At 44.1% G+C, this 19,037-nt stretch overlaps 1 protein-coding gene across 1 annotated transcript in view; it reads left to right on the top strand.

Moving 5' to 3' along the window:
* The window catches only part of Gatb (glutamyl-tRNA amidotransferase subunit B), a 72,547-nt gene that overhangs the window by 24,440 nt on the left and 29,070 nt on the right, over positions 1-19,037 (top strand). Inside the window, exons 3-8 of the mRNA XM_021196030.2 lie at positions 2,954-3,067; positions 5,467-5,665; positions 6,109-6,231; positions 12,581-12,694; positions 14,715-14,799; positions 17,384-17,428. Of these exons, the coding sequence (XP_021051689.1) occupies positions 2,954-3,067; positions 5,467-5,665; positions 6,109-6,231; positions 12,581-12,694; positions 14,715-14,799; positions 17,384-17,428 (680 nt within the window). The remainder of the gene's footprint in view (positions 1-2,953; positions 3,068-5,466; positions 5,666-6,108; positions 6,232-12,580; positions 12,695-14,714; positions 14,800-17,383; positions 17,429-19,037) is intronic.

Consider the following 19,037-nt stretch of genomic DNA (forward strand, 5'->3'; position numbering starts at 1 on the left):
ATATATTCACTTTGTTACTTAGGGAAGTTCCAGAAACAAGTTCAAAGGCCAGAGGGTAGCAGGTACACTTTGAAAGAGCCATTACTGCCTCTGTGAAATTTTGCCGTTACCTTCATCCTCCTTTGAGTTCACTATACATGAATTGAGCACCACTCTTAAGTTTCTGACAGAGTCCAGAGATAGAGGGCTGAACAGAGTTCCCATTCTCGTGAAATTTGTGATTACATAGAACTTCATGGAACAGATTTGATCCATTGTGGTGCAAGCACGAATGGAGCACAGTTGAGGGAGGCATAGGAAGGCTAGTAACCATGGTACAGGTTTGTATAAGAGAACTGACCCGTAAGTGAGAGCAGGGCAGGGCGTAGGAAAACCTGAGACTGCTGGTGTGGGAAGGAGCTAGAGAATGCCAGAGCGGGGGCCTTCTGTTGTGGGCATGCTTGGACTCTAGAGGCCTTAGGTAACAAAATGTGACAAGATACATTTTTAACAGCAGCACCCTGGTGATGGAATGTAGGCTTGAAAAAAGTAGGGTTGTCTCATCCCCACAGGTTGATCAAGGGCAGGGACAGGGACAAAGTTCTATTTATCTCTGTGTCCCTGATGTTCAGTACATTATAGACATTCGGGAAATATTTTGGAATGAAGACAGCTCAAGTTGAATTTTTTCATTTTTCGCTCTGTCCTCAGAACATGCTGACCTGGCCTTCCATCTGTCACGAGCAGCCTGACTAAGATCATCATAAATTCTCTTTTCTTGGCATTCTTTTAGCTGGTACTCTGTTTACTAGCCCTCTGTGCAACTGACGATTGATGGCTATAATTCTGACCCTGAAGCACTTCAAGGCTCCTAAATCATCAGAAAAAGATTAAAGTATATTCAATATCACTCTAATGTTTGTGTGTTTTACTGCAGCCTTATTCTTTAGAAATTGATGGCTTATAAAGTGCCTGTGTACTTGATAAGTACACAGTGAGAATATGTGGTTGCCCACAACTCCAGACTCTCTCCTGGTACCAGAACAGGCAACTTACTGTGTATGGTCAGAACAGAATGACCTAGGGGAAGAAGCATGCTGGGGCAAATGTAAGAGGAAGCAGACACTGGAAAAACCAGTGAAGGCAGCCAGCACATCAAAGAGGTGGAGACTGTACTAGCAGACATGCTGTGCCCCAGCCTCAGAAAGAGCACAGCTCAGGGCTGGGGTTCCAGAATTATTATAGCTTGTGTGCTTTGACCCCTGTCACCAGGCTCAGATGGGGCAGAGCTCTCCCCAGCTCAATTAGTGTTGCAATAACAACAGTTCCATGGGATGTCAAACACTGGCAAGTGAAAGCACCGATAATTAGATCATCCTGGTCCCCATGCACATCTTTCCTTGAAAGCCATGATTATTACAGAGCTGACTATTAAGAGACCCAGAATGAAGACCTTGAAAATTCTGGAAGATGGCTCCATTGGTGACTTTCTTAGATTTTGAGAAAGAAGGATATGATGTCATCTCTGAGGGAATGTGTTTGGGTTTCCTTTGGGAGCTTGTATTTTGCCATCATTAGAGATCTGTCTATGTTTTGTTACACAGTTTACTTCCAAGTCTGTCTGGCCAGTCAGTTCTCATCTTCTCAGCTGAGAAAGCCCATCTCCACCTGAGCCACGGGGATCCAGCTGCCACCCAGGCAAGGGCTTGCTGGCTTCATAGCTGCCTTCACTTCTCACCAGGCTCCTTAGTCAAGGCTCTCAGGTCTCTTCAGAGGGGCTTAGCTTTTCTGTATCCTAAATACTGGGGCAGTACTAATTTCTTTCTTTCTAGGGCTGCTTTAAAGGCTGAAGTAAAATAGTTACTGTGAAAACTCACTATAAAGCATTGCCTAAACTAACCTGGTAGATATAAGTACTATGTCATATGCTACATACAGTGTTACAGAGAAATGTTAACTCAACCAGAGAATACCACAGATAGATATAAGTACTATGTCATATGCTACATACAGTGTTACAGAGAAATGTTAACTCAACCAGAGAATACCACACATCTTCCATTAGAATGCAGAACTTTATCTCATCTCCCGGGTTCAATAGCCTCACAGATCTTTCCAGAATACAGTGGGTTATTAGTAAGCCATTGAGTCCCTATAGTGGGGTAAGTAGGTGCGGTAGGTGTTACTTGGTCTGTAAGGTATATATCACGTACCTTTTTGGAAAACTGAGCCGGTTTGTCTGTAGCTGTCCAGAGTAGAAGTGGAGTATGGGCACGGTTCTAGAACTTAGCTATCACACTATATTACCAGTAATTATCTAGTCTGTAACCTCCAAAGCAGTCCCTAGCCTTGGGACTGGGAGAGTAGCTAGTTGTCTCTTGGGTCTAGTGGAAGCTAAGAGCTCCAGGAGCCCCGCTAAGCCCAGAGCACAAGGCCCTGAGGACACTGATACCAGGACATCTGAGGGAGGTGGCCATGCCTGGGAGACGGTGCCCCAGCCCCCAACAAAGCAGCTGTGGCTATTTTGTTCTTACAGGTTTTTTCTTTTTTTCTGCCAGTGAGGCCATACCATCAGCCTCGTGGATCCCCTCTGTCCCTCTCATGTCACACTTTACCACAGCAGGATCCTTCTCTCACACACCACTGCATCACATAGATACTGATTGTGTTTGCAGAGAGAGAAAGAGGGGAGTTAGTCTATGTAGTAACAGCTCCACTGAGCATTTTGAAACTCTTCTCTGATGCTGTGTACAGGAGGGTCCCTGGGATGGCAATTTATTAAGTGCCTGTGGGACCCCCTACTGCACACATGTCCCTTAATAGTTTTCTGATTCTCAAAGCTGACCATACAGAGAAACAGATAACAGATAACCCCTGTTGAAGGGCCCAGTTGAATATTCAGGATGATATCAGAAAGGAGCAAAACATCTGTTTGGCCTGTGGTTCTAAAGAAGCTTGTGTGGTGTTTGTAAAGGTTCTCAACAGGAGGTGTGTGGAAGCCGCGGTGATGACTGGCTTGGCACTGAACTGCCACATAAACAAGAAGTCCTTGTTTGACCGGAAGCACTACTTCTACTCAGACCTTCCTGTAAGTATGCTATGTGATCTGCACTTAAAAGTTCTCAGCACTGGGGCCTGCCTTGGGGGATGGAAGCAAAGGCCAGGGGGTACCCCACTCCTGTTTTCCATCAGCCCTCTGTCCATAGCAGCAGGAAGTTCTGGCCAGCCCTAATGAAGGCAGAGGCCCCCTGGAGTTTCCTAGATTACATGTGATTGTCCTGGTTGCTGACTCCTTGCTTAGTCCTGTGCTTCTGCTGGTTCACTCATAATTGAACAGGGCCCAGGAGGGCCAGTGCTGTCAGGTTCTCCCAGCCATGGTGTTTGGTGCTAATTGCCTGTTAGGACAAAGGCTAGCCCTGTGGCTGACGCTGCTGTTAGTTCCCACTGTCACAGCAAATACTGGAAGAATGTGCCTCTTTTATGTAGACATTCCTAGTAAGAAGGAGACATCTGTCATCTCCCAAGGAGCAAGTAACTGGACAGAAGTGGGCAGAGTAGTGAGCCAAGATGAGCACAAGGAGTTGAGCAGGAAACTCAATCTATTCCTGCCCCCAAACTTAGAAAGCTTCTTTCTTAAAGTGATGTCAGTGGGAATAAGAGACAAAACTCAAATGTTGAATGGGTTTCTGAAAATAATGTCATTTAATCAGACATTCTAAAACCTGAGTATGATTTATTACAAAGCAATAGCAATAAGCATTGCTCCGCGTCCTTCTCCTGGAACTGAAGATTGGAAGAGTCGGGGTTTGGTGGTGTGAACATAAATGGGTATAAAGAAAAGGAGAGCAAGTAGGAGCCTGTCACTCCCCCGAAGCCCCCTCTTCACAAGCTCTGTTGTATAAAATCCAAAGCAATGTTTTATTTTTCAGTACTAAGGATGCGACCTAGGGCACTGCACATGCTAGATAACTCTGTCCCACATGACTCACATACCACACTGGAAATGTTTTCATTGTAGCTTGTTCTTCCTGGACTGGGCAGTTCAGCGTATCCAGAACAGATGGTTATGGTAGTGCACAGAACATGTTTATGCTACAGTGCATTTGTTGTTTACCTGAACCTCAGATTTAGAAAGGTGCCCTAGTGTTTTGTCCAGCAACCCGGACCAGAATTCAGGTTTATAATGAAGACTTCTATCTGAGCATAGGTAGGAAGCTAGCCTTCTGTACAGTTCCCCAAGTATCAACATTTCCCAGAGCCTTGTTAGGATTATAAATTTTCCAGCCTTACTCCAAGCTGCATCAGAAACCTTGAGGGTGGTATTAAGCATGCTGTGGTTTGACATATTCACTTGATTGTCTGAGGATTTAGAAGTTTTAAAATCCTTTCACTGGCCTTCTAGGGAGAGGTACAGACTTGGGCCATTGTGGCTTAGGGATCTCCTGCATCTGTGTGTGGCTTTAGGCACTACCCTTGACCCTCCTCTTGCGTGCACTACATAGCTTGAGGGATTGAACGAGGACAGCAGTATCCAGCAAGTACTGCAGACGCTTTAGCTGTTATTTTCTCTTTATCTTCAGTCTTTTCATTGCTCTGTATTCTCAGCATGTGTTGAAAGTAATTCTTTTCCATTTAGAGCAGTGGCTCTCAGCCTTCCTGATGCTGAGATCCTTTAATACAGCTCCTCGTGTTGTAGTGACCCCCTAACCATAAAACTGTTTTCATTACTACTTCATAACTCTAGTTTTGTTAATGTTATAAATCATAATAAAAATATCTGTATTTTCCATTAGTCTTAGGCAAGCCCTGAGAAAGGGTAATTCATCTCTAAGGGGGTCATGGCTCTTAGGTTGAGAACCACTGATTTAGAAGGAGGGACAGCATCCTCACAGCAGCTATCAGTTAGTTCATGCTCTACGCTATCCCTGACCCAAGTATGCTCATAGCACTGCACTTTCTGGCCTGAGGAACAGGAAAGGACAGTTGGCATGGTTGCTTACCCATAAGAGCAGAACTCAACAAAGTAAATGCAGTGGCAGTTGCTGTAGGCCGTGCTGCAAGTAGATGGCTAACTGCTTAGCCAGCCTTTTCCAGTAAGGGGCTCAGCAGGAGCCTGGTGATGAGATGCAGAGTTTAGGCTAATGAGCTAAATGAAAACAATAAATTCTTCTCTTAGGGGCTTCTGACAGTGAGGTTATTGTTATTCCCCAAAATGGGACTGCAGCAAGCAAGGTAGGATTTGTGTTGCTAATTGCATCATTATTAGGGGCGAGAGACTTTGGGTGGGTAATGGGGTAATGGGAAAAGCCAGAAGAAGACAGGTTAATTATGCCAGCAGTGTATAAAGTAATTTTTTTTTTGTCTCCTTGTTTCTCCTGTTATTTGGGTCTGTTTCAAGTGAACCTTTATGATATGAAACTAAAAGTGAAATGAATCCCAGCTTTCAGTTCTGGACTAGCAACTAAATCCATGTTTGTTTGCGAGCAGGCTGGCTACCAGATCACCCAGCAGAGGCTCCCAATTGCTGCCAATGGACACTTGACCTACTGTATCTATCTAGGGAAGAAACACAGTCAGGTGACCACCAAGACAGTGAGGATCAAGCAGATCCAGTTGGAGCAGGACAGTGGCAAAAGCCTCCATGACGACCTGAGGTCACAGACACTCATTGATTTGAACAGAGCCGGTAGGCTGGGTCTGCCCTGCTTCTTCCAGCCCTCTCTGCTCCAGGGTTGTAGGCATTTCACTTCCCTTCTAGACTTTCTCAAGCCAATTGAGAGAGCAGACACAGGAGCCTGACTGACAGAGATCAAAATATCCATGTGGGTATTGGCAGAGCTGATGGGAGCGCACGGCCTGAAGCATGCTCACTGCTAGGCCTGCCAATTACTCAGCCCTAAAATCAGACAGACCTATCTGCCCTGTCACGGTCCACAGCTGGATGTCCTTAAGCAGACATTGAAAGAAATGAACCAAAGTTAAAAATCGACAAGGTTCAGAAGTGGGGGAAGGAGGGGTGGGGCTGCTTTGAGGGTCCTGCATTAATGCCAGGTTTTCCCATGATTTCCCAGCTCCTTAGCTGATGAGTCTGTCAAGCCGACGCCAGGCTGACTCACCTCTCTTTGGTAGGAATTGGCCTTCTTGAAGTGGTCCTGGAGCCTGACCTGTGCTGTGGAGAAGAGGCAGCCCTCGCTGTCAGGGAACTGCAGCTGATTCTTCAAGCCCTGGGCACCAGCCAAGCCAACATGGCAGGTAGAAGCTGTGTGGACAGTGTCCCTACTCCGCATCACCTCCCCTTGCTTCTGGCACATTTTGCGTTTAGCCTATTGCACCCCATTTTCCCCCCTCTTAGAATTCCTCTTGGGATCTTTTCATGAGTCCCAAAGCAAAAATAGACATAAACATGGCATACACATTGAGCCAGAGAGTATGAGATAGAAGTCAAGAGATAAGATTTACCTTTGCCCTGCCTGTTCCATGAAAAGTGTGGAGATCATGAGGTGTGTTCAGTTCAGACCTTTCAAAAAAGGACAGTGTTCATGAATACTGTTTAATTTTGTGAGTTCTGTACACATAGCCAGTTGCTATTTGGGGAAGATCTCTTTCTCATCTTTTGCAAAATGTTCATCTATCTTGAAGCATGATCTGCCCTGATTTGATGATTACACATTATACATACATAGGTATGTAGAAATAGTAAGATATTAAACTGTATCCAATTCATTTGTACAATTAAAACACCTTTAATCCCAGCACCCAGAATGCAGAGGCAGGTGGATCTCTGTGAGTGCAAAGCTAGCCTGGTCTACAGAGAGCATCTAAGGCCAGCGAAGACCAAACAGTGACACCCTATCTCAAGGAACAGCAACAGTAACCCAACATATTATTTTAAAATTTGAGTAAAAATTTTTATGTGTGTGCAGGTAAAGCCAGTTTATTGGCTCTAAAATAAACTTATGGTTACACAGTCCTAGAGACATAGCTCAGTGGAGTGCTTACCTGTCATGTGTGAGGCCTACATTCAATTCCCAGCACTACAGATGGAGAAAGATTATGTCAAACTGCCTTGATCTTAAAGATCAAGCAGGGAGACACTTGTTCTCCTGGGCCAGGCGTATGACGAAATTACATTATGTACAAGAGTGAAACTATCATAACAAACATTACTTAAAGTAAATCTTAGGTCTGCTGACTTCTGTTTCTTCATGACAACTTTGTTAAAGGCCTTGCTCAGTGTTCCTTTGCCTTCCCTTAAATCCCTGAGAGGGAATGTCTTCCACGGTTTTCCCCCATTTTCCCTTTCCAGAGAATGTAAAACCTCCCACCATGCCTGGGACCCTTCCTAATAGAACATAAGCTCTGAGTTTACAGTCTTGTTTCCATAGCATGCACATTACAGTGGCCACAGTGGACATTTAGTAAGTGTCATTAATGGTGATGTCCATCTGCCTGCTGGTGCTTACTACTGTGGGCACCCTTATCACATCACATATGTTTGCATGTTACAGAGGGCCTTCTGAAGTTTTAATGTCATACTTGTCACATAGAACATCTTACAAATGATAAATTGTAACTTCAAGAGTTCTAGCACAAATGAGAGACCTGAAGACCAAGCTTGCCTTTTTTTTTTTTTTTTTTTTTTGGTTTCTCTGTATCGCCCTGGCTGTCCTGGAACTCACTTTGTAGACCATGCTGGCCTTGATCTTAGAAATCTGCCTGCCTCTGCCTCCCAAGTGCTGGGATTAAAGGGTGAGCCACCACGCCCGACCCCCAAGCTCGCTTTTTGCCCTCATCTTTAAACTAAAAGCTGGAGAAACAGCCCCATGAGTCTTAGTGGCATAAAGATTAGATGTATGGGAATAAGGGAATTCTCTACTTTCCATTTATCACTCATGCTGCTGTTTTGTCTACAGAATGTAAGTGAAATGTGAGCAAGTTGGATGGTTAGCCATTGATGCACTAGGCGTTGATTCAGTATCATGTATTTACCTCCCACAAACCTATGAAATAATCACAGACTACTAGTTAGCTAAGGAAGAGTCCCATGTGGGTCCTAATGAAGAGGGAAGTCATAATGGCAAGACCACCTGAGCTGAGGGAGAGTCCCCTTCAGGTCCTAGTGAGGACAGACAGAAGCCACAAGGCAAGACCACCAGAGCTGAGGGAGAGTCCCCTCTGGGTCCTTAAGAGAGGGAAGCCACAGTGGCAAGAGCTTAAGAGTCAGTGGCAGCAGTGGGTCATTAGATCTCATTTGTTGTGACACTGCTGTACTTTTCAACACAGATCTGCAGCTTTGCTTCCAGTATAGCAGCCAAGAAGCTCAAGTGCGTTGGAGCACTGAGCGCTGCTTCTTGGAGGCTTCAAGAGTCCAGCTTCTGGGCCATTAGCGTTTGTTGAGCCTAAATGACTTTGCTCATTGTTTGCACCCCACCACTTCGAGATTGTTGTATTAACACTGGTGGCTGCACTTGGAACTGAAGGCTGTCTTGAAGAGGTGCCCCTGGAGACCAGCACACTTAGTGCTTATGGGCTGACGTGTGAACTGTTCTGGGTTCTATTTATCGAGTTCCTGGTAGTTTTGCTGATGAGCATGGACCCCGTAGCCTAATGTCTGAGTCAATTCTTTCTCATGTTCAGCATGTTGCTGCTGTTAAAGCAGTGTGTTGATCCAGATATGAATGAAAGTAGACCTACGAAGTATTCCAACACTACTATCTACTAGTTGGAATGTTTAGTATGTGCTTATTAAAAGTTTATCCTGTAACTTAAAAAATATAATATTCCTGGGATATGGTGATATGCCTGTTTACAAGTAAAGAGACTGAGGCTAAGACTCATTAGAAGTGTCTGCACTGCAACTGAGCCCATGTGTGCATCCTTTCTTTATACATGGTATCATTCTTCCCAGTGGTAGCTGGCTTGTGTCATGCTGCTGTAGATATCTGCATAAGAGAAGTAGGTAGTGAAGCATGCATGTGGACAGAGAGCCGGGATCTGAGTTAGAATCCAAGCCTGTGGCTTTTAGCACTTTTAAAAGTCATTCTCTAATAGCAACAGAAGAGAAAAAGAAGCAGAAGTCAGAACTGGGGTTCTGGTAGAGAGGCAGTTTGAAATGCCACAGGAATGCCCAAGTGCCTTTGTTGTTAGCCCTTCACTACAGAGAATGGGTGTACCTGTGGCTGTAAAGCTGCACACCCGACAAAAGGCCTGTGCTGGGTGCATGCTGTGTGCCTTCAGCAACAGTAGGAAGTAGGGCTGCTTCCACAGCATCTCCACTTACTTGGATAAATATGTTTTATGAGTTATGTTCAGTAAAACTTGGTCACTTTTGACGGGGGATGTAGCTCAGCGATAGGACCCTTGTCGAGCATGTGTGAGCCTAGACTCTACCCCAGCACTACAAACAGGTTTTACTCACTCCTGCCCCAACGTTCTCTTCTTTACTCTCTGGAGATTATTCAGCAGCCAGAATGACTCCACAGACCTCCCCATCCAAGCCACAGACTCCCAGTGATTGCAGAAACCTGTTCTATCCAAGTTTTTTATTCTTGTGCAATGTGTTTCAAAAGAACAATGTGCCCACTCTGTCACTGTGCTCAGTGGTATAGTATGTAGTTTAACTGTTACAAATATCTACTTGGAGAAGATAGAAATTGAGCTTGATGACATCCTTACACAGGAATGAAGGCCCCCTCAGTGGGACAGAATGCACAGAGGTAAACCTGACTGGTAAGGCTTTCATGTACTTGAGGTAATTTGACTTAATTTGTTTAAAAGGCATTTTTGTCTTCATGAAGTAGAGTATCTTTTGTTAATGTCTGGTACTATATCTGGATGCAGGCTGGTGAACTCTCTTTCAGCACGGCAGGATACTAAGTGATTCTCCTCAGACACTTATGTAGTGTGGTATTCTCTGGGAGAGACTAAAACTCATGCCTTTATTTCTCTTCCAAATTAGAATTCTAAATCATGAAAGACAGTGTCATCTTTTAAAGTGAGTAGTAATTCAGGGTCCCTTGAGGTTTTTTGTTTTTGTTTTTTTTTTCTAAAACTGTCTCCCAGCGTTGAGGTTTGGTCGTGCAGAGCTCAGTATACTTGGGCAGTTTTCCTTTGCACTTTGTGGGCCTTTCATGTGATTCCAATTGTAGATTAGTTCTAGTCAGACGGAATTGTAGAGCTTACCTGAAAACTACTGTGAGCCTGCTTACTTATTGCTCGGGAGGAGATCACAGTGTGTTGGGATTCATCATTCAATGGGGTTTAATTCACTGGATAATAACAGTGGATCAGACCTAGCTTTGGATTCTGAAAAAGGTCTTGTCTATGCTGTGAAAACCTTACCCTCACCAGGAAATACATCAACAAGCAAAAGAAGAATAATTATGATCATTGTTTTAAAGAAATAAATGACTCTAAGTGCCAGGATAACTTGGAGAGTGGCAATACTGCTTTTATAGGCCACTCAGCAGAGTTGATGTTTAGTTAAGAGCTAAAGAATTATTCAAGGCCCTACCCAGCCTAGAACTAGGTAATAAGCTTCCAGGAGATAGCTAAGTCAAAGAGTCTGGCCTGAAAAAGAGTTCACAAAATACAACCAAGGTTACCACGGTGAAAGATAAGTGGAGAGCCGTTTGGCAGAATTCAGAAGTGTAGATCTTCCATGCGATGTAGGAATCATGGAAAGATTCAAGGGAGAGAAAGAAACTGGTTTCATTTATACTTACTTTAGAAGCTACTAAATAGCTCCTATGGGAATCAAGATTTCAGATCAAGGAGGGAAACACAGCCCATTTGAGAATGAGGGATCAGGCACAAGGTGATATAGATTTACACCGATGGTCGCAGAAATGATGGAGAGGTGGGTAGATTCAAGACAGTTCTTAGGACAACATCATGGCAGGCTGGTGTGGGAGATCAGTGGGAAAAAAGCAAAGATGGCTTCAATGAAGATAAGAGATAAGGCTAGCTGAGATGGGAAAATAAGGACAGGACAAGAGTTTCTTTGCAAAAACGGCAAGTCAGGATTTGGACATTGGTCTGGAGAAGTTCAGAAGAAAAGTCTGCCCACAGAGACGCGCGTCCTGAGCACACAGATGGTATTTAGAACTGTATGCCACTCTGGAGGACACATGAGTAAAGGAGAAAAGCCTGTGTTTTCACAGGAAAGGTGACACAAGCAAAGTCAATGGAAGTTGAGTGTTCAGGAAAACCACAGTAGTGTTAGGCCACCTATGCTGATGTAGGATGATGCTTCAAGAAGGAAGGAAACCAGGAAATCCTGGCTCATAGGAGGATTGTGAGTTTGAGACCAGCTTGTGCTGTATAGCAAATTTGAGTCCATCTTCAGCTATGTATTAAGGCCCTGTCTCAAAAGACAGAGGGAAAAAAAATGAAGGATTAATTTAATATGTCACAGTAAGGTGAGAACAGATTATATCTTTGTCCATTGGCTTTGGCACCAAGGAGGTTGTACCACTCCTGACAAATGGCATCTTCAGAGATCTGGGAACAGGAGCCAGGCTGCAGTGGGTTAGGCTGAAGCTTCTTACTAGGGTAAGACAGTATGTGTGCTAAATTGTTAGAGAGGATTTGCCTAGAGAGAGAGCAGAGAAATGGCTTATGACTGATGATGCGAAAGTTGGGCTCGTGGGAATAGGTTTTGAGGCTTCTGTTTGTTTTCTTAATGAGAAATAAACACTATTACATGTACACATACCAGCGAGAATGCCGAGAAAGATTCATAAGCTGTGCGGAAGAGAGTACTTGTAAGGTCCATGTCCTTGGGAGGCAAGAAGGGATTGAAAATTGGGGCTTTTTTATTCTGGTCCTAACAAAGAAGTTAATTGACAACAGGCATCACTGCTCATTTATGTGGCTTAGATTTCTTGTATTCTGAAAAGCTAGAGGACCTCCACAGGGAGGTCCTGATGAAAATGTCTAGTAGAGGGAAGGACACTTACACATAGTCTTGGAGGTTGAGCCTAAGGGGAGGCAGAGGAGGATAGTGAACATGGAAGCTAAATATGAGGTGCACATCTCACTACACAGTCTTTGCTTTAGAAAATCCTCCTGACAACCAGGAAGGCTTCAGATGAGTTTATGGAAGGAAACTCATTACAGTGCCTGAGAAGAGGAAAGAAACAGCTCAGGTTTCAGCTCCTGTCCTTGAGCTGTAAATTCTCAAGGACTGTCTTATAAATCTCCTAAAAACACATAGAGATTCCTACTTCACTGGAGAGCAATAGGGAGTTTCAAATAATCAGTTTTGAGGCTTCCCCCAAACCCAGTTTAGATACTTTGAAAGTAACTGTAGAGTAGAACTGCAGAGAGTCTTTAGTTTTAATAATTGTATTCTCATTTACCACACAGATACTAGATAGATTCTTTCAGCTGGTGCATTCAACATGTCTGTGTGTGCATAAGAACAAGCATATTTACACAGGGCTCTGACTGACCTTGAGTGGACAGTTAAGTTCTCTGAAGTTAGAGTGTTCTAACTAGACAGAAAATCAAGTTATATACTACTTATATTGATATCTGCCCACCCTACAAACCATATTGCTTCAAAGAGTTTCTCCGTTTTTTTGTTTTTTCCTTCCAGAGGGTCAGCTGAGAGTGGACGCCAATATATCTGTACATCACCCTGGGGAACCACTGGGTGTCCGGACTGAGGTAAAGAATCTCAACAGCATCAGGTTCTTGGCCAAAGCCATAGGTGAGTGTCCGCTTGGACTCCTGTGCATGTATCACCTCTTGTTTGTAGTGCGCAACAGTGCTAAGGGCTCCTGCAGCAGCCTCTAGTTTTCACAGTTGTGGACCAGGTCGTGTCCTGTTGGGCCTGCCTCCACTCATACCTGCAGCTCTGGAAACTGTCAGGTCAGCAGAAGCAAAGAGCTGAGATGACCTCAGTCACATGGGTCCCTGTAACTTGAGGCCTCTCCATTCACATGGTCTTTTGTCCTTATTTTGTGTGGCCCAGGCTTTTGTATTTGCCAATAGATGATCCCAGGAAGGAATAGGCAGAAGCCTCAAAGTTCACTTGAGTCCTAAACCCTGGAACTCCACTCACACAGTATCACTTCTGACACATTTGTATTTCAAGGCATCTTAAATTTAGACCAGACCCATGGAAGGAATAGAATTCACCTGCTCTGAGAGGATTTACAAACTATGGGGGCTCTGTACTGTCATATATCAAGTTGGTTCATTAGACTTTTTGGTTAATGTTTTTCTTCTTTTTACCATTTTCAGCTAATAGATTGCATGTGCCTATACAGTCACGGCTGGTTTCCTGGAGCACATAGTGGGGATTTCACTGATGACAGATGTATAATAGTTCCTTGCATAGAGCAGGCTAGCCTTAGGGGCAGTTCCACAGAAGTTAGAGACTGAGTCTGAGAGGGGGACATCTCAGAAGACTCAAAGTTAGTCGTTACAGCCAGAGACTTCTGCAGAGGAGGGGGTGACTTAAAAGTGAATCCTGTTGGGTAAGCGGAGATAAAGCCTGCTGAAAGGACTATGGTCACCTTGCTGCAGCCAAGATGTATAGAAGGCACTGGGTCCCAGGAGGTGTCATTCTCATCTGTGTAAAATCTTGTGTCCCGAACCTGAAATGGTAGCTAATTTTAATAAAGACACTTGGACATATTTTTAGAGAAAATTAAAGTGGTTCAAGAAGTAACTCGTGGGGCAGTAAGATAAAGGTGAAGACTGAAAGGGGACACAGTCAACCTTCTGAAGTCATCAAGGGGTAAGAGAGGGCTCGTGCCTAGGCTTGTGATGGACCTTCCGACAGGAGTGAAGCTCGCTTTCACCCTAGACATGCAGTGTTCAGAACTGCGCTCATCTAAAAGGTGGTTAGCAGGGACCCAACAACAGGTAGGCAGAGTTTATGACTTGTCTGCAATGGTGTACAGAGGAGCCCTCAGTATTTTTTTAGCTGTCCCTAACCTCTTTTTGTTGTGTAAGTGCCCTCTGGAGCAACAGTCAGAATTCCACCTGTGTTCGAATAGCCTAGCAGAACCAAAGCTTTGGCACCATGGGTTTAAGTCTCCAAGCCTGCAATTTTCCCACAAGGTTTTTCCAAATTCTGTTGAACCTGTTAGCCATCATCTCATGTCAATCAAGGAGAACACTCAGATGAGAGGAGGAATACAAATGGACCGGTCTGTTGCCTTTTAGCAGCTCAGATTAAAGAGTTGAGATTTGAGCAAGGACGAGAGGTGGGAAGTTGGGGAAGGCTTAGTTCTCAAAGGAGCTTAGCAGTTGCACTTTGATTATATTTAGCTGTGTTGATTAGAAAATAAAACGAAAACTCTGTATTCTCCTCTCAAAAGTGTTCATACATTTTTACTCATATTTCATGTATAATTCTGGAGGTTAGCAGGCCCGTCTGCTGGTTATCACAGGATAAGGAATTTTAATGGCCACAATTCTAGATCTGTGGTCACTAGACCTACACATTAGTCCCAGCCCTTCTATCACGGTGTATACAGTCTCAACTAGGTTGATAATCTCTCTGAATCTGAGGTATCTGGAAAAGGAGAGAGAAGGAAAGAGACAAGCTTCTTAAGGCCTTTCCCAGTAGTGAGAAGAAAATACAGCCTGCAGGGGAATGACTATTGTAAGCAAGCTCTTTGATTGTTGTTTAACTTAACAACTGAGAATTGTTTCTACTTATTGCCTGTGTGGATTAGAGGTATTCAGAATATACTAACTTGCTGTATTTTTCATAGACTATGAAATTCAGAGGCAAATCACTGAACTTGAGAATGGAGGTGAAATTCTGAATGAAACTCGTTCATTTGATTATAAGCTGGGGTGAGTTTGTGTGGATAAGCCTGTTGGCCTCAGCTCCATGAGTGGGGCTCAGCCATGGACCATGTGACAAAGGTCCTTAGCTTGTCTGTAGCCCTAAGAGAAGAGACCACTGCATGCCACTGCACCCCATGGGGTCTGAGTCAGCTGGTGCAGGTTTACACAGAAGTGCTTGCTCTCAGGTCCTAGGCTCTCCTTGCTTTCAGCTTGTCTGCTTTATGGCAAGAAATTTCATTCCCTTAAATAATGTATCAGACTTCTCACAGCCTAAGCTTGATGTAGAGAAGAGCTGGTGATAGAATACTGTACCAGTTACTTTCAAACGCAGCCGATAGAAGCACGTTTATTTCAGCCTGTGATTCCAGAGTCAGCATCCATAATGGCAAAGGAGGCATAGCAGCAAGTGGGTGGGGCAGGGAACAGGGAGATCAAAGCTTCAAATACAAACACAAAGCGAAGAAAGCAAAGTGGAAGTGTGGCAAAGCTATGACCGCTGAAAACCCACTCCAGTGACATACTCCTCCAAACAGCACTGCCAGCTGGGGACCAAGTGTTCAGAGACCAGAGCCTCTGGGGGGCATTCCGTGTTCAAACCACCTCAGATACAGTCTCTCTCTTTAAAAGTGTCTTTCTAAGCATTCTTTTCTTTGTTACTGTGTTTATACTTATGTAAATATTGCCTATGGAAATCTGAAAAGCTTGAATTTGCTTGTCTTTGATTAAGACAACCCTATGCCAGTCACTATTAAACTATAACAAACACTTGAGCTATTCAGCTTATAAAGAGAAAAGGTTAATTTTGGTTCGCAGTTTGAAAGTGTGTGATTGATTTGGCCTATAGCGGTATGTCATATCTCAGACACATGGCTGAGCTACACTGCTTACTGCGTTGTCAGAATGCTGCCCAGTCTTGGTTGTTAGGTTGATTAGTGGAGCATCCCTCTGGGTGTGTCTGATGGTGTTTCCAGAGACCATGAGACCCCTGCTTAATGATTGATTAGTCCCTTCATGGAGTCCTATACTAGCATTATTAGAGGTGGTGGTCTGGGAAAGAGCACCAGGTCCCTGGGGGCATGGGAAATGGAAACTTTAAGGGCTCTTTGGAGAGTCAGCTGTATTGGATGGTTATTTGCTGGGGCAAACACATGAAGGACTGTTTCACTAAAGCAGACATGTCCTTGGGTGTATATCGTACTGTTTCTGTGTTTGCTCTGCCGTACTTTCCCACCATGATGTACTAACACTTCTGAAACTACAAACTGAAATAAATATGGGATTTTCCTCTTAAGCTGTTGCTATCAGGTGTTCAGTAAGAGTGAAGAAAGTAACATACTAGGAAACAAAAGACAGAGGGACGTACCAGGGTCCCACATTATCCTTGAGGACATATTCTAATGGCCCAAAGGCCTTCCACTGGGCCCCATCTCTTTCTAACACTTTTAATGTTTCTACTGGTAACTTCTTTTTATTATTATTATTATTAAAATATGATTTATTTATTAACATTTTGTTACTTTTATGTTATCTTCTTTTTATTTTATTTTAATTTTTTTACACTCCATATCCCCCCCATCTACCCTCCAACTATTCTACCTCCCATACCTCCTCCCCACCCCCCTGTCTTCATGTGGATGTCCTCACCCCCACCACCACCTCACCTGACCCTTAAATTCCCTGGGGCCTCCAGTCTCCTGAGGGTTAGGTGCATCATCTCTGAATGAACACAGACCTGGAAGTCCTCTACTGTATGAGTGTTGGGGGCTTCATATCAGCTGGTGTATGCTGCCTGTTTGGTGATCCAGTGTTTGAGAGATCTCGGGGGTCCAGGTTGAGACTGCTGGTCCCCCTACAGGATCACCCTTCTTCTCAGCTTCTTTCATCCTTCCTTAATTCAACAACAGGGGTCAGCTGCTTCTGTCCATTGGGTGCAAATATCTGCATCTGACTCTTTCAGCCGCTTGTTGGGTCTTTTGGAGGGCAGTCATGATAGATCCCTTTTTGTGAGCACTCCATAGCCTTAGTAATAGCGTCAGGCCTTGGACCTCCCCTTGAGCTGGATTCCACTTTGGGCCTGTAGCTGGACCTTCTTTTCCTCAGGTTCCTCTCCATTTCCATCCCTGTAATTCTGACAGGAACAATTATGGGTCAGAGATGTGATTGTGGGATGGCAACTCCTTCCCTCACTTGATGTCCTGTCTTCCTGCTGGAGGTGGGCTCTATAAGTTCTCTCTCTCTACTGTCAGGCATTTCATCTAAGGTCCCTCCCTTTGAGTCCTGAGAGTCTCTTATCTCCCAGGTCTCTGGTGCAATCCATTTTTTCTGTTGGCCCTCAGGGCTTCAGTCCTTTTCCCCCACCCAATACCAGGTTCCCTCTTCCCCATCCCCATCCACTTTCCCTCCCAGGTACCTCCCTCCCTCCCCACTTGTGCCGTTTCTACTGGTAACTTCTTAATAGGACCAATCCTTTCACACATGACCTTTGGGAGAAATGCTTGAGCTCCAGCCCATAGTAAGGCCCCTCTCTGCATGTTTCTAGCCAGGGCTGCATGCAGTGTTTGCTTAATGTTGTCTTATCTGACTGTTGCAGGTGCACCATGCCAATGAGAGACAAGGAAGGAAAACAAGACTACAGGTGAGCAGAACACCGACGTATATTTGAGAGTCTATTTCAAACCCATTTGAAAGTCAGCATAATGATGCTGGAGAATTTGGGAAACCACTTGTTGTTATTACATGATAGGAATCAGGATTTCTTATTTTATGTTATATGTAAACTAGGAGAAGTGATATTTTCTTGACCTGTTAGCTGTAGAGTCTCTTGTTTCATAGGGCTTAGTTGCTGGAAGGTACCTGTTCCCAAACTTGTGTGATAAAGATAGTGTGGTCCAACCAAGAGGATGGTAAGCAAGGGTTGATCTAGGCTTACATTTGGCAGTAGATCCTGTAATACATTGAAATTCTTTGGGAGGATGTAAAAAGGAGATCAGTCTGTCATTGGAGGTCCCTTCCATCCTAATTGATGCTGTCTCATTGCCAAGAGAAGCACATTGGGGCCGTAGGGTCATCAGTAGAGTCCTTGTTACATGGAAAAGGTTCTGTGTTCTGTTTCTAAACCAGAAGGGTTATTATGTAACAGAAGATGTTCACATAAAACAAATAATAAGGAGAGGCTTAATATAAACTGAACCTTTTACTTTTTCTCATAGAGTTCAGCAGATTATAAAGATGGAAGCTTTAACAATAAAGTTGTTGAAATTCGCTTTCCTTTATGAAGTATGATATGTCTTCATTGCCACACTCCTGTCATGCACCTATCAAAGGCAGGGACGTTTTGTTAGAGTGGTCTTCGAGGTTCAGGCAATTCCACGAGACGTCATTATTCTCCCATTTTGCTGCTCCCTGTAATTTCTTACGGAGCATGGAGTTTCCCTTTTAACTCAGGCATTGGCTAGAGCCCCCAAGTTAGATGGCAGTGGGACTCAAGAAGCCTCCCTTTGGGTTTGCCCTTACTTTCAGAGGACAGACTGGCTCTATCTGAGACTTGATACCATGTTTAGAAATTACCCACACCTCTACTCCAGTTCCTCCATGCATTTGTTGAGCATACCCCATTTTTACCGAAGCCCTTTGGCTCTCATGGGCAGAGGGGAAACAGTCCTGGTTTAGAACAGCGGGATATTTTTCTTTCATACTGTGACCCATCTGATTATAAACAACGGGCTGTTTTTAGAGCAGCGTTGAATGGAAAGTGTTGTTGGAAGTGTTGTTATGAACTTCCTCCCAGTCTTCTACCACTCATTTTATGTCCTTTACTACAACAGTGAACCAATAGTGCTACCTGTTATTCATTGAACCCATGGTTTACATGGGATTCCGTCACTCACCGCTGTACGTTCTGTGCATTTGTCCAGTGCCTTGAACTGACCATTACACAGAACAGGCTCACTGCCCTGATAGTAGCCCAGGCTCCATCCAGTCCCCCTTTGTCCCTCCCCACTAGCTTCCACATTTCATTTAGGCAAAGTCTGTTCTGCTTCCTTCTTCTCAAGAAGGGAAGAGCCCTGCCCTCTCTTCCCCATTGACTTCATTTACTGTAGAGTATTGCTAAAATAGAAATTTTAAAGTAGCAGAAAGTCATCTTACTGCCTCACAAGTAATTATTCTCTGGTCCATCAGCTTCTGGCCACTCTGACACTTTCCTCACTTATATAGACCAGAATGTGGTTCAGTGCTGTGTTACT

The sequence above is a fragment of the Mus pahari genome, chromosome 4 (assembly GCF_900095145.1).
Source record: "Mus pahari chromosome 4, PAHARI_EIJ_v1.1, whole genome shotgun sequence".
Taxonomy (NCBI): Eukaryota; Metazoa; Chordata; class Mammalia; order Rodentia; family Muridae; genus Mus; species Mus pahari.